At 38.4% G+C, this 12843-nt stretch overlaps 1 protein-coding gene across 2 annotated transcripts in view; it reads right to left on the bottom strand.

Moving 5' to 3' along the window:
• Positions 1-11309, bottom strand: part of cabp4 (calcium binding protein 4) — an 87586-nt gene extending 76277 nt beyond the window's left edge. The window contains exons 1-5 of one of the 2 annotated variants that reach the window (XM_012966747.3): positions 11212-11309; positions 10156-10527; positions 8863-8893; positions 6575-6718; positions 5089-5198 (exon numbers count right to left, since the gene is read on the bottom strand). In XM_012966747.3, the coding sequence (XP_012822201.1) occupies positions 5089-5198; positions 6575-6718; positions 8863-8893; positions 10156-10485 (615 nt within the window). In that variant the 5' untranslated portion in view covers positions 10486-10527; positions 11212-11309. Of the gene's footprint in view, positions 1-4269; positions 5199-6574; positions 6719-8862; positions 8894-10155; positions 10528-11211 lie in introns of those variants that run through there. The other variant, NM_001079086.1, reaches the window with a different exon arrangement.
• Between the last annotated feature and the right edge of the window lie 1534 nt (positions 11310-12843).

Here is a 12843-nt window from a genome sequence, read left to right as displayed (position 1 = left end):
CAGTTAAAATTTCCCTATTAAAGTTAATGAAATCTGATTGACTGTTGTTGGCTCCTCCCACTTTGGGTCATCAAACAATGTTGCTGTTTCATTCGGGGTGACCCCATAATAAAGTTATTCATGTTTCGGGAGTGTAGCTTCAAAGCTGTAAGAGTGGTAGCAGTTTGAAAATTTTTCCAGTCAAAGTCAATGTAAAAATTGGGGTGTTCAGAGAGGTGCAACAAAAAGTTGCTTAGAAATTGCTTAGAAAAGCACAAGTGACCTGCTCCGCTATAGGACAAAGAAGTGTGGAGAGTCTGGGTGTTGTACCCCTAAAACGGTAGGAGGAGGAGTGTTTAGAAAAAGAAGAAAAACAAGAAGTGCAAGAATAAGCTGAAGTCGAAGAACAGTATGCTGGTTTTTTCAAACCAACATAATGAGAGTAAGAATCGGAAGAATAAGCTTAAGTCAAAGAACAGTATGTTGGTTTTTGAAACCAACATAATTATGTATGTATATATATTTTTTTTTAGTTACAATTTCTTGCAAAAGTATTCACACTTTTCATGTTTTGTTGCCTGATAACCTGGAATTAAAATGGGTTGTTTTAATAGTTTACAGAACATGCCTAAAACTTTGAAGATTTTTTTTTTAATTGTGAAGCAAACAACAAATGGGACAAAATAACAGAAAATGTCAGCGTGCATAACTGTTCACCCCCCCCCCTAAAGTCAGTACTTTGTAGAGCCACCTCCGCTTTCAACACCATCGTACCATCCAGACTTGTCATGAAACTCCGTGACCTGAACATCGTTTCCTCCCTGTGCAGCTGGATCCTGGACTTCCTGACAAACAGACCTCAGGTGGTTCGGATCGGCAACATCACCTCATCCACACTGACACTTAGCACCGGTGCCCCCCAGGGATGTGTGCTCAGCCCCCTGCTGTACACCCTGTTCACCCACGACTGTACAGCAACACACAGCTCCAATACTATCATCAAATTTGCAGACGACACCACCATCATCGGCTGCATTTCTAATGGAGATGAATCGGCATACAGGGCAGAGGTGAGAGCCCTGACATCATGGTGCCGTGACAACAACCTGCTGCTCAACGTCAGCAAAACTAAGGAGCTTATTGTAAATTACAGGAGACTGCAGGGAGGAGGCCATACCCCTATTCACATTGAGGGAGCAGAGGTGGAGAGAGTCAGCTGCTTCAGATTCCTGGGCATCAATATCAGTGAGGATTTGAGTTAGTCTCACCACGTTGGTGTGATCACAAAAGCTGCAAGACAGCGACTCTTCTTTCTGCGGTGCCCGAGGAGGTTCGGCATGGACTCCAGAATACTCACAAACTTCTATCGATGCACCATTGAGAGTATTCTGTCTGGCTGTATCACCACCTGGTATGGCAGCTGTAATGCTTTGGACCGCAAAGGGTGGTGAGAGGGTGGTGAGATCAGCACAGCGCATCACCAAGACTGAACTGCCACCCATGCAGGACCTGTACAGACAGCACTGTAGGAGGAAGATGCAGCGTATCCTCTCTGACCCCGGCCACCCCAGCCACAGTCTTTTCACGCTCCTACCATCAGGCAGGCGGTACAGGAGCATCCAGACCCGCACCAGCAGATACAGAGACAGTTTCTACCCACAAGCCATCAGGCTTCTGAACTGCTGACATTCTGCACAAACCAACACACATTCCCCATAACTACAGGACTCTTCGCAGTGTCACTTTAAGCAAAGCCACTTTAAATCCTCAAGCACAATTTCAAATATTTCATTGCATTTTTTTATTGTAAATACTTGTACCTTTATTGCACAATTTTATTATATTTAATATTTGTATTTTTTTTTTTGTCTATGTAAAGTTGGGAGGAACACAGGTCAAAAAAATGTCATTACAGTAATGATGCTTCATTGTTATTTGTATATGACAATAAACTTGAAACTTGAACTTGAAAACTTTAAACTTGGTTTTCGCTAGTGAACAGCATTCATCAAGTCTGACCACGTATTCTCAATTGGATTGAGGTCTGGACTTTGACTAGGCCATTCTAACACATTTAAAGGAGAAGCAAAGGCTAGTAAAGAGATAATCTGAAGCTACAGGCATACCTTCAGTTGTCTCAATAGTGCCCTTAAGTCTCCCCATATTTCACCTGTTCAGAAGATCAGAAGCCAAACAGGAAAAAAAAAACACTGAGCTGGGTAGAGAAGATTCCCATAATGCAAGCTCCTGCACAGACACTACGACCAGATCCTTAGCTTGCACATGCGCAGACAGCAGGAGCGTCTGGTTGCCATGGCGACGCAGCCGGCAGGAGAGCAAAGAGCGAGGAGCGGCGAGGTGCTGCTGGGATCCCTGCTATGTACTGGATGCTCTTTAACCCCTTCCTGGGGTTTGTGTGAGCCGGCAGATGCAGGAATCAGAGCGGTGGGGGGGGGGGGTTGTGTGAGCCAGCACAGGCAGCTGAGGCGATCGGAGCGGGGGGGGGGATTTTTCAGCCCATACAGACATGCTGGGCAAGATGGTGGCACCATTCACTGAAACAAGTATGTAGTTTCTAGTATGTGTATCTCTGTAAATCTTTCATTAGGCTAGCCAGAAATATAGCGTTTTTAAACAGCAATAACAGTACTATTTAATAGTGTGCTTAATAGATTTAGACGTTCCTTGTCCTTTAACACTGAAGTGTTGCTTTAGCAGTATACTTTGGATCGTTGTCTTGCTGGAAGGTGAACCTCCATCCCAGTCTCAAATCACAGGCAGACTGACAGAGGTTTTGCTTAAGAATATCCCCGTATTTAGCACAATCCATCTTTCCCTCAACTCAGACCAGTTTCCCAGTCCCTGCTGCTAAAAAACATCCCCATAGCATGATGCTGCCACCACCTAGTTTCACTGTGGTGGTGGTGTTCTTGGGGTGCCCTCCACTTATAATTTATGCAGGTGCAAGAACACTAAAGGGCATAAGAGCACCACCCCCCCCCCCCAGGGTTCATCAACAGAGCACTCGGGGCCAGGGTTTGCTCCTCCACTTTACATAGGGTGCAAAAGGCAGGATGTGTACACCAGCCCTGTCCTTACTGCCTGCCTTGGAGCAACTGTCAAGGACAGGGCTCCAATGTGGGCTGCACCTCATGGCAATTTTTTTTGCCTTTAACTGGTTGAGTGTTATTCACAGCAATGTTGAAAATGAATCTTATGAAATTAAGCTTATTCAGAATATCTAATTACAGTTCTTGGTGAGGCAGGGATCTTAACTGTAAGTTATCATTTTGTGGGAAAACACTGGACCAATCCAACAGTCTTTGTTGGCGGGGGGGGGGGTGGTTAAGCATTGTTGCATCCATATCTTGTATTGGGAGCCATTTCCTGGTTTTACAAAAACTTTGTGGATATCATTTCTATGGCCAATTAAACACACCAATGATATGGAACTCCTTGTTTCTGTGCTTTTGCAATTTTAGAGAATTCCCTCTTTAATGCCATAATGTGGGCAGATAAGTCCTCAAAAATGCGTAAACTTGTATTGCTCAGGAACAGTGCTGTGAAAGGTCTGTAAAAGAAGCTCTTTTGTAGTATAAAAATGTGTTTTAGTCAAGGTATATGGGTGCTTGTGAGTAAATGTTTTGTCTTTGGAAATTTTTGGAATTCGTCATTTTTATATCCACCTCAAAAAGCTGTGAAGGTAAAAGTAAGTGTGCAAAAATATGTTTACAATTGGTCTTGTTTAATGTCCTCCAGAATACCTCTAATACTGTGTTACTTCCACCTAGAGCAGTCCTTCAATTCAGCTAGTTTGTTCTTCAGTACTTATATTTGTTCGGACTGTGCATTTAAAATATCAGAATATGTGTTATGAGCAGATAAAATCTTATCAGTTTTAGTTTTCAAAGCATTAACTATTGTACCCAATTGTGTCCAATATACTTTTTTTCCTCCCTTTTTTGTTCTGTAAACATGTGTATAGCAAAACATGTGTTACTGCAATACTTTTCTGAGAGAAATACTTCATTTTCTGGAAAAATTTCTGAGGGGCCAACAATTTTGGCCATGACTGTATATATTATAAAAGATCTATTAAAGAATTTATTAAAATTGACATATGCATCAATAACTATTGCCCTTTTACATCTTTTATGTTAAATTTTGCGATGGCCTGTGTTCTCACTCTGAGATAGCCTGACAGGAAATAATGCAGACTCTAACAGTAACAGGAAGATGTGTGGAAGTGAAAGATATTCAGTCATTGGTTGATTATTAAAAAATAATGTGTATTAAAAAGGCAATTCTTTTATTTCTCTGAAAATAACATTTAGATGAGCAGTATTTTACATACATATGTTTTAAGTGATATATTTAAATGCAATTTTTTCCTTTAAGGTATGTGGACAGAGATTGGTTGTCATCAAAGGCTTGGAAAAAGAGTGTCTTATTGGGCTCATTTTATTTTATTTTTACATTAATTTCTATGCATGTCTATGAATTCCATTCAGTATGTGACATTCTTGGGTGGGGGAGCTTGACAATCTGCAAATAACATTAATAAATTGCAGAAAGGCCAAAGGAGAACAAAGTAGGTTCCATCTAAACATGTATTATGTGTATTATGAGATTAGCAGCCAGGATCTCATTTATATGTGTGAATATGGCTGTTCATAATTTGCTAGTCACAGAGCAACTCCACCACATTGAATTTCATCTGCTGAGTCGCCACATCCTCTGTGTTACAGTAATACATCAAAGTTAATAAGTTAAATGTTCTGCAAAATATAACCTGTTAGTAAAATTAGAAACACTGCAGCATGGTCTAATAAAGTGCAATAATGAATAAAAATAATTATTGGCACAATATCTAAATGTAAGCTAATTTAAAAAGGAACAAAGGTCCTGAATGTAAACAACCAAATCACACCATAATTACACCATGTAAACACGAAATTACATTTTTATGCCAAATACAAACAACAACAAAGTAGCATAATTAAGTATAACTATTGTCTCTGGGTGTAAAGTCTGTCCACAGCAGTAAAGAATATGGTGAACATAAATGGTGCTTTATGTGCATTTCACAGGACTCTAATACTTTTTTACCTCTCTGAAGGCAATTTTCAGCTCTCTTACTCCGACCATATTTTCTGTTTCTGCCAGCATCTTTGGGCCAATCAGTTCAACAAAATCTTCAAAATCAATACGCCCCCCCACTAAGAAAATGTGAAAGTGTTTTGATTAATACACACTTAACATAACATAAAGATGAAATATCATAAATGAGGTGGCATGTACCAGTAATGGATCTGTTATCTGGAAATCCATTATTATTATTATTATTATTATTATTATTATTATTATCCATAAGTTCTGAATTATAGGACGGCCATCACCCATAGACTCCATTTTAATCCAATAATTTAAAATTTTAAAACATATTTCCTTTTTTCTCTGTACAGGTATGGGATCCCTTATCCGGAAGCCCGTTATCCAGAAAGTTCCAAATTATGGAAAGGCCATCCCCATAAACTCCATTATAAGCAAATAATTTTAATTTAAAAAAAAATGATTTCCTTTTTCTCTATAATTATAAAACAGTACCCTGTACTTGATCCAAACTAAGATATAATTAATCCTTATTGGAGGCAAAACAAGCCTATGGGGTTTATTAAATATTTAAATGATTTTTTTAGCAGACTTAAGTTATGGAGATCCAAATTACGGAAAGATCCCTTATACAGAAAACCTCAGGCCCCGAGCATTCTGCATAACAGGTCCCATACCTGTAATAAAAAAATAGTAACTTGTACTTGAACCAGACTAAGATGTAATTACAATAATAGGCAAAATTAAAAGGCAAAACAATCCTATTGGGTTTATTTCATATTGAAATTATTTTTTAGTAGACTTTAAGTATGATGATCAAAAGTACAGAAAGATCCTTTATCCCAGCATTTTGGATAACAGGTCCCACACTTGTACTTTAAATTGATGGACACTTGGGATTTTTCAGTTGCCATAACTAGGTAACTAAATTACTATTTTTCAAATGGAAACAGACACACAAAAGAACTATGGAGTCAATTTGGGTTTGGCATTGATATGCAAATTAATTGGACAAACAAACTTAAGGCAATTATACTAAGGGGCAGATTTATCAAAATATGAGATTTGAGCTCACCACAGAAATATTCACTTTATATTCATTCCTATGGGATTTTTTGAAGTGTATTTATCAAATGATGACATTCCATGGGAATGAATAGATTGTGGATGAATTTTTCTGTGCTGAGCTCAAATCTCACAAATCTGCCCCTAAGGGTAATAAAAAAAACACAGAGCACACAGTTGCAAACATACTTGAAAATATTTTTGGAGAACTTGATATATTATTTACAAGCAAAAAATTGCATGAAAAATCTTTCCCTCTATAAGCTGCCAAGTTTTAATGGAAGCCAATAAGAAGTCTCTTCGAAGAAGAGAAATATGCTAGTGCTCGAGCTTTTTTCCGCAATCATGTTTTTTTTTTTGGCGACCTCATTGTGAGCAGATCTTACAATGTATGGCAACCTTATGGCATAAAACTTACTTCTCATCTTGATGTGCTGAGAGATCTCAATCAGCTCCATCTCAGTTGGCATGTATCCCATAGTCCTCATACATTCACCCAACTCCTTATATCCTATAAACCCATCTTGATCTGCATCAAACTCTACGAAAGCAGCATGGAGCTCTGAAAGAAGGTAATGGAAAATTTAGTGTTAAAGAGAAAAAAAAATGAAAACATAGATCTACTTGTAGGGGCCGATTCATTAAAGTCCTAATTACGAGTACAATTTGCAACAATTCGCATTAAATACGAAAATTTCTGATGTGCGTTAATTTTGTGAAAAGTTGCTTTGTGCTTGTACGAAAATATTGTGGTAAAGTTAAGATATTTTCGTATCAGAACAATTGTAAACAGTGAGAAAACCGTTCTGACTTTGAACCTTCAGTGCATGATTTTGGAAGCCTCCCATAGGACTCAATGGCACTCTGCAGTCACGATATTGAAGCTTGAATGAATTCCGAAACTTTCGTACTTGTTGCGACAAATACATTGCAAAGTTCGAAAAAGTCAGGGAAATTAACGAAAAAGTTGCAGAAAATACGCACAGGTCTAAAAGTTAGAAAAAATACAAATTTTTTCTATCCGTAACCAATCGTACATTGATAAATGGGCCCCAAAGCGGGCCATTTATCAAAATGTGAATTAAGAGCTTCATAGATAAAAACTCACCATGTTCTATTATTCCTATTGGATTTTTAGATGTGTATTTATCAATGTGTGAAATGGGTGAAAGTTAGAACTCACCATTTCATACATACACTTCTAAAAATCCCATAAGCATAATAGAATAGAACATGGTGAGTTTTTATGTATTGAGCTCTAATATGATATTTTGATAAATCTGCCTCTAAGGGGCCGATTCACTAAAGTGTGATAAAACGTGCGCTATTTATAGCTTGCGGTAAAAATTATTTTACGCGCGATATTGCATGCGTTATTTAACTCGCAAAGACTATTTCCATGCGGTATTTGATGGTACATGCGCTAAATAACGCACGCGAATAGTCGCCGCATATAAATAGTAGCTTAGAAATAGTGTATAAAAATTGTCGCCGCATATAAATAGTAGCCACATATAAATGGTAGCATATAAATAGTAGATGCTTATAAATAGTAGCCACTAGTGATAAGCAAATGTGTTCTGGTTATCTTTAGTGAAAAATTAGCAAATCTTTTGAAAGATCCACAAAACGGCAAAAATGTTGTGCGGGCAAAAAAATTGTTGCGTGGCGAATTTTTTCATGCGTTTTGCCATTGGCAGATTGTTTTGCGAAACGCATGAAAAAAATTTGCCGCGGAAAAATTCACCGCACGTCCTAAAATTCGCTGCGAATCCATGCCTGGCGAAACATTTCATCACTTGTAGCCGCATATAAATAGTCGTGCAAATAAACGCACGCCATGTTAGCCATACACGCCAATACTTGGGGAAAATTACTGTATTAAAAATGACCATTTCGCTGCAAACTGGTGGCTGCGTCACTCTAGGGGAAACACATACTTGAATAAATAACACTGCTAAGTCCATATTTTATTGCCAAAAGCTCATTAACTGTACTTTTCTATAATTATCGCCTGCCTGAAGTAGGTGTTAATTTTCGCATAGCCTAATGCGATATTTAGCGCACCTTACTGTTTGTGAATCATGCGATCGTATTCTTTTCTGTGCGCTATTTAACGCATGCGGTAAAACTAGCGCATGCGGTCACGCGAAAAATAATGCATGCGATATGGCGACTTAACGCATGCAATAATACTATGGTGAATCACGCGCTAATTATCGCGTCTAATTTAAAGAAAAAAAGCGTGCAATAAATTTTATCGCACTTTTGTGAATCAGGCCCTAAATGTCTACTTTATATGGAACAATCCATAGGTTTGTAGACAAAAATAATCACTAATAATAATAAGCAAATAATCTATATTTATGATAATAATCATATTACTTAAATTAATTTAATGTAGCATGCTACAATTTAGAAGATGAGGAACGTTATTAGAAAAGAACAGAGTTGCTAGACTATATCTATAATACACCATATTAGAAACAGAGCTATAAAAGTTAGAACATTTTTTAAAACAAAATACTTCTCCAAACTATTTCCACTGACAGATGTTTAGGATAATATTTGTGAAAAAAATTGGAAAAATTTGAAAAAAGTGAAACACATTGGATAGATTACAAAGTTATAGTTGTTAGAGGTAGAAAATGTATTACCTATTAATGTATGGGTTTGATTTAGAAATGTATATAGGAAAGTACTCACCATCTATTTCCTCTGGTGCTAAATCTCTTTCCTAAATAGTGAAGAATATCATAGATTAATATCTCAAAATATGGGGGGGGGGTTGTTATTTAGTCACATGTCAGCTATATAATACACTTCCTGCTTATTGTGTTGATCATTTAATCAGCATCACAACTTTTATAAGCACAATTGCCTATTTTACTTTCATATTTCCATATTAGGTGTGTTACACACATAGTTAATTTGCATTCCAAAATAAATAGCATATGTTAGAGGGATTATCTAATTTTTAGCCTTAGAAAGGCTGTAAAGCAGAGAGTTCATTATGTAGGGACAATGTATGTACAGGTTGCACATGAATTTTACCTCAATTTCAATAAAAATGCAGAATAATAAAGGATACCACAGTTTCTATTGGAATACATTTGTTCAGAATATGTCACAATGTTACCTGAATGTCGAGTCTATGTAGTAAAAACTATACAAGGTTTTACTTAAAGGTACAGGACTGAACTCATGTAAACTACGTTTTGCCATAATATTAACTTCCCAAAGGCCCCCACAGAGCTGCTCTCCTCTCAGGCATAGGTCAGAGAGCCTTCTCATACATGATTACCCTCTTGCAGGCATACACCTCTCCTCAAGGCACACATCTCTCCTCCAGGCACAACCCTTAGGGCGAAGCAGACAAAGCATTAATCCGCTTCTCTCAGCCCTGTGCTTTTCTGCCTGGCTGAGAAAAGCCGATCCGCTTCTGTACACTGCTCTGTGTGGGTGCATTAATAGTTATGGCAACAGCCAGAGTGTTGGCACACAGAGTGGAGCGGATTGGCGGTTGGTCTGGAAAACATGAAAGCAAAAGTTTCTCTGGCCAACCACCGATCGCACCGCTCTGTGTGCACACACTCTGGATTTTTAATGCACGCACACAAAGCGGCGTACGGAAGCGGATCCACTTCTCTCAGCCAGGCAGAAAAGCGCAGGGCTGAGAGAAGTGGATTAACACTTTGTCTGCCCTCACCCTTACAGTGTGCATCCACACCTCTTTTAGTTGCACAGGTACTATACTTCATAGTATATGAGCAGACACAAGGCCACTTATCACTAATTAGACAGAAACAGTGGCATTTGCAATTTGCCAGAAATGCCGCAAAAATCAGTTTTTCACAGTATTTTTAGATGTAACTATATATATTTAGTTAACATCACATTTAGATGCTATAAACATGATCAAAATAGTTAAAAACCTGCTGTTGCACAGCAACAATTATCATATTATAACAGATTTACTGTAAACAGTTAATCACGCACCTTGCTGAAGAGTGAATTGAGAAAAGGAGAGTATGTCTTTGTTGTAATGCTTTGTGCATCACTCACTCTTTTGCCTCTGTTGTGACCTCTCCCTATGGAATAGTGCCCTTCACCATGTTCAGCCTGTAGGCTTGTTCTGTCATGTCCAGCCTGTGGGCTTGTTCTGTCATGTCCACTTGCTTGCAGAGATGCCTTTCTGCCTTCATGTTCTCTTCCTGTTCTGCTACTGTCACCAGGCTCTTCCTCACCTTTTTTTTTTACCACATTGTGGCTTTTTGGCCATTGTTTCTCTGGGGTGCTGATTGTCTCTGCTCCTGCTTTATGAGACATTGATTGTCTCAGGTGGTCTATGTCAATCTCACTCTCTTTAGCCTGTTGTTTAGAGTTTCAGAAAGCACACAGGATTAGCTATAATCTAATAACAGCAACTTGTTCTGAGCCTCAGCAAAGCTTTTAAAAGGATTACAGAGGAGCATGTGGTCTGTAGATTGAAATATATAATGTGTCTATGTATACTGCATGTTTACATAGTCACCACTCTATAGATGTTTATAGATTGTATAGATATACTATCTGTGTCTGCACCACACAGGATATATTAATGTGCATTTATATATAACTGTACTTTATATAGAATACAGTACATTCTCCTCTTTTTATTGTGACAAATTCAAGTATATTTTATTTAAATAACTTAAATTGTACAAAGTATTTACATTATGTACAAGTAACAACAGATTTATGATTATCATTAGTGGTAGTATACACATTGTGACACTTGAGCCTACAGGGGGATTTGGCCCAGTGTCTTAGGGCCGCTTTCCACAGTCTTTTAGGGTAAACAAAGCAGTCACCGAAGTTGCTATCTTAAAGGCAAGTGCCTGCAGTTTATTTTGTTACAAAACTTCAGTAACAAACACAAAATAAGAAACAAGAAAATAAATCCTTGCACCAGAGCGCTGGCTAAACACAGTTGGCAGCCTAACTACAGTTGGGTGGCTTTTCCAACTTAACAAAAGAAAGCAAAATCATCAGACAATCACAGATCATCAGTACCTTTCCTATGCAGCGCAGCTCCTGCTACCTATGTAGTGGGGAAGAGAGCTCCCCACACTGGAGTGTTTTTAAAAGGCTGTCAGCTGCAGCAATTACCTTGCTGCTTAGGTCTGTATTAAAGGGCTGGGTGTGTGATTTATTCTATGTTGCAGGTTACCCACTATGCAAAAGCCTGGGATAAACATATTGTCCATCTACAACTAACCCAGCCACTTTATAACAACATGATCTAATCTAAGGATTAAACAGCATTTAGTGGCAGTGTTGGTTACATTACAGCAAAACTGCTATCGTGCAACTGTTTTTGATGCATGAAACTTTTTTTTTGACGCGCCAGACTTAGAGATTCTTGGTTAATATCTCATAATATAAATATCATTTACTAACGATAAAATAAAAATCATGGCGCCCAGCCCTTACTTTGTAGCGAGGGCCCCCCAAAGACTCCAAACACTCTCATGTTATGATGATCCATCTCAGGATAATCCAGTGTTCTGATAAGGCCAGAATAATATGTGTTAGTCCTGGTGTGTTTGGTGTCATTTCCCACATAATACTGATGGTTCTATAATTTTGTTGAATACACATATATAGTTGAGGCTAGTTGAAAAATAAAATGTCACCAGAACAGCCATTTACCAAATGATGACCCACCGTCACCTTTCTCATTGGATGGGGGTGTGACCTACCTCATATCAAGGGCCCACATATCTGGACTGAAGTATGCCTTTGGAGACCAAGCTGCTTTGGGAGGTATATGTTGCTATTTCTTCCTTCCCTCCAGAACAGGAATTACATAAGACCATTCCATTGGTGATGTATGTAGGTTTCTGTATTTTTATAACTGTTTGCTACCTGTATGTCATTTTGTAATATTAACTGTTTTTATATAATATATGCACTGCTCACTTTGGATTATTAAATAAAAAAAAAATTTAATAAGTTTGTCTTTGCTGTGTGTATGTTAAATGTGTTTTAACCCCTTTGCTAGTTAGAAGGAAAGTGTGTCTGCTTAACCCTGTGTCTGCTTGCGGGGAAATTGTGTGTTGCCTGTAGACTAACTTGCATTGATTATCTAACGAACCCTTGCTCTAATGGACTGCATCCTTGTGAGGATATCCAGTCCTCAAGGATGGACTCTGCTTCTGAAACCGCTCATCACAACGTGCAGGATGATGTGACATCTTTTCCTGCAAAAGGCTTTGGAGCTATTGGGCTCTGATGACTCCCAGCTGCATCTCCAGATGATCCTTCAGTTTCAAGAGGCTGAAGGAGCAGAGAGGTCCGTGGCAGCAGAGAGGCAGCTCCAACTGGAGCTAGCAAAGCTAAAGCAGCACACAGTACCCCACAGTCGTGAGCCCACAGAAGTTTCTTTTTCTTTAACTCCCTCTCTGTTAGTTTCTTTCGGTTTTTAACTCCATCCAAACCAGGTTTGATAAAGAAACTGTTAATTGTACCCAGTAAGTTCTGTGAACAGATAATGAAGAAACACTGGGAGCTTGCTCTGGTGGTTGGTGCTCTTTAAGTAATTGCTCTTTAAGTTGGGCTCTGTAAGTGGAGTTATAAACCCCAGTTACAAACTAAAGGAGTTTCAGACAAGGTACAAAGTTTGTAATTATTCCAAGTCTTTTT

Source organism: Xenopus tropicalis, chromosome 7 (assembly GCF_000004195.4).
Source record: "Xenopus tropicalis strain Nigerian chromosome 7, UCB_Xtro_10.0, whole genome shotgun sequence".
Taxonomy (NCBI): domain Eukaryota; kingdom Metazoa; phylum Chordata; class Amphibia; order Anura; family Pipidae; genus Xenopus; species Xenopus tropicalis.
The sequence above is the reverse complement of the archived record's forward strand: the minus strand, read 5'-3'. Positions and strand labels throughout refer to the sequence as shown.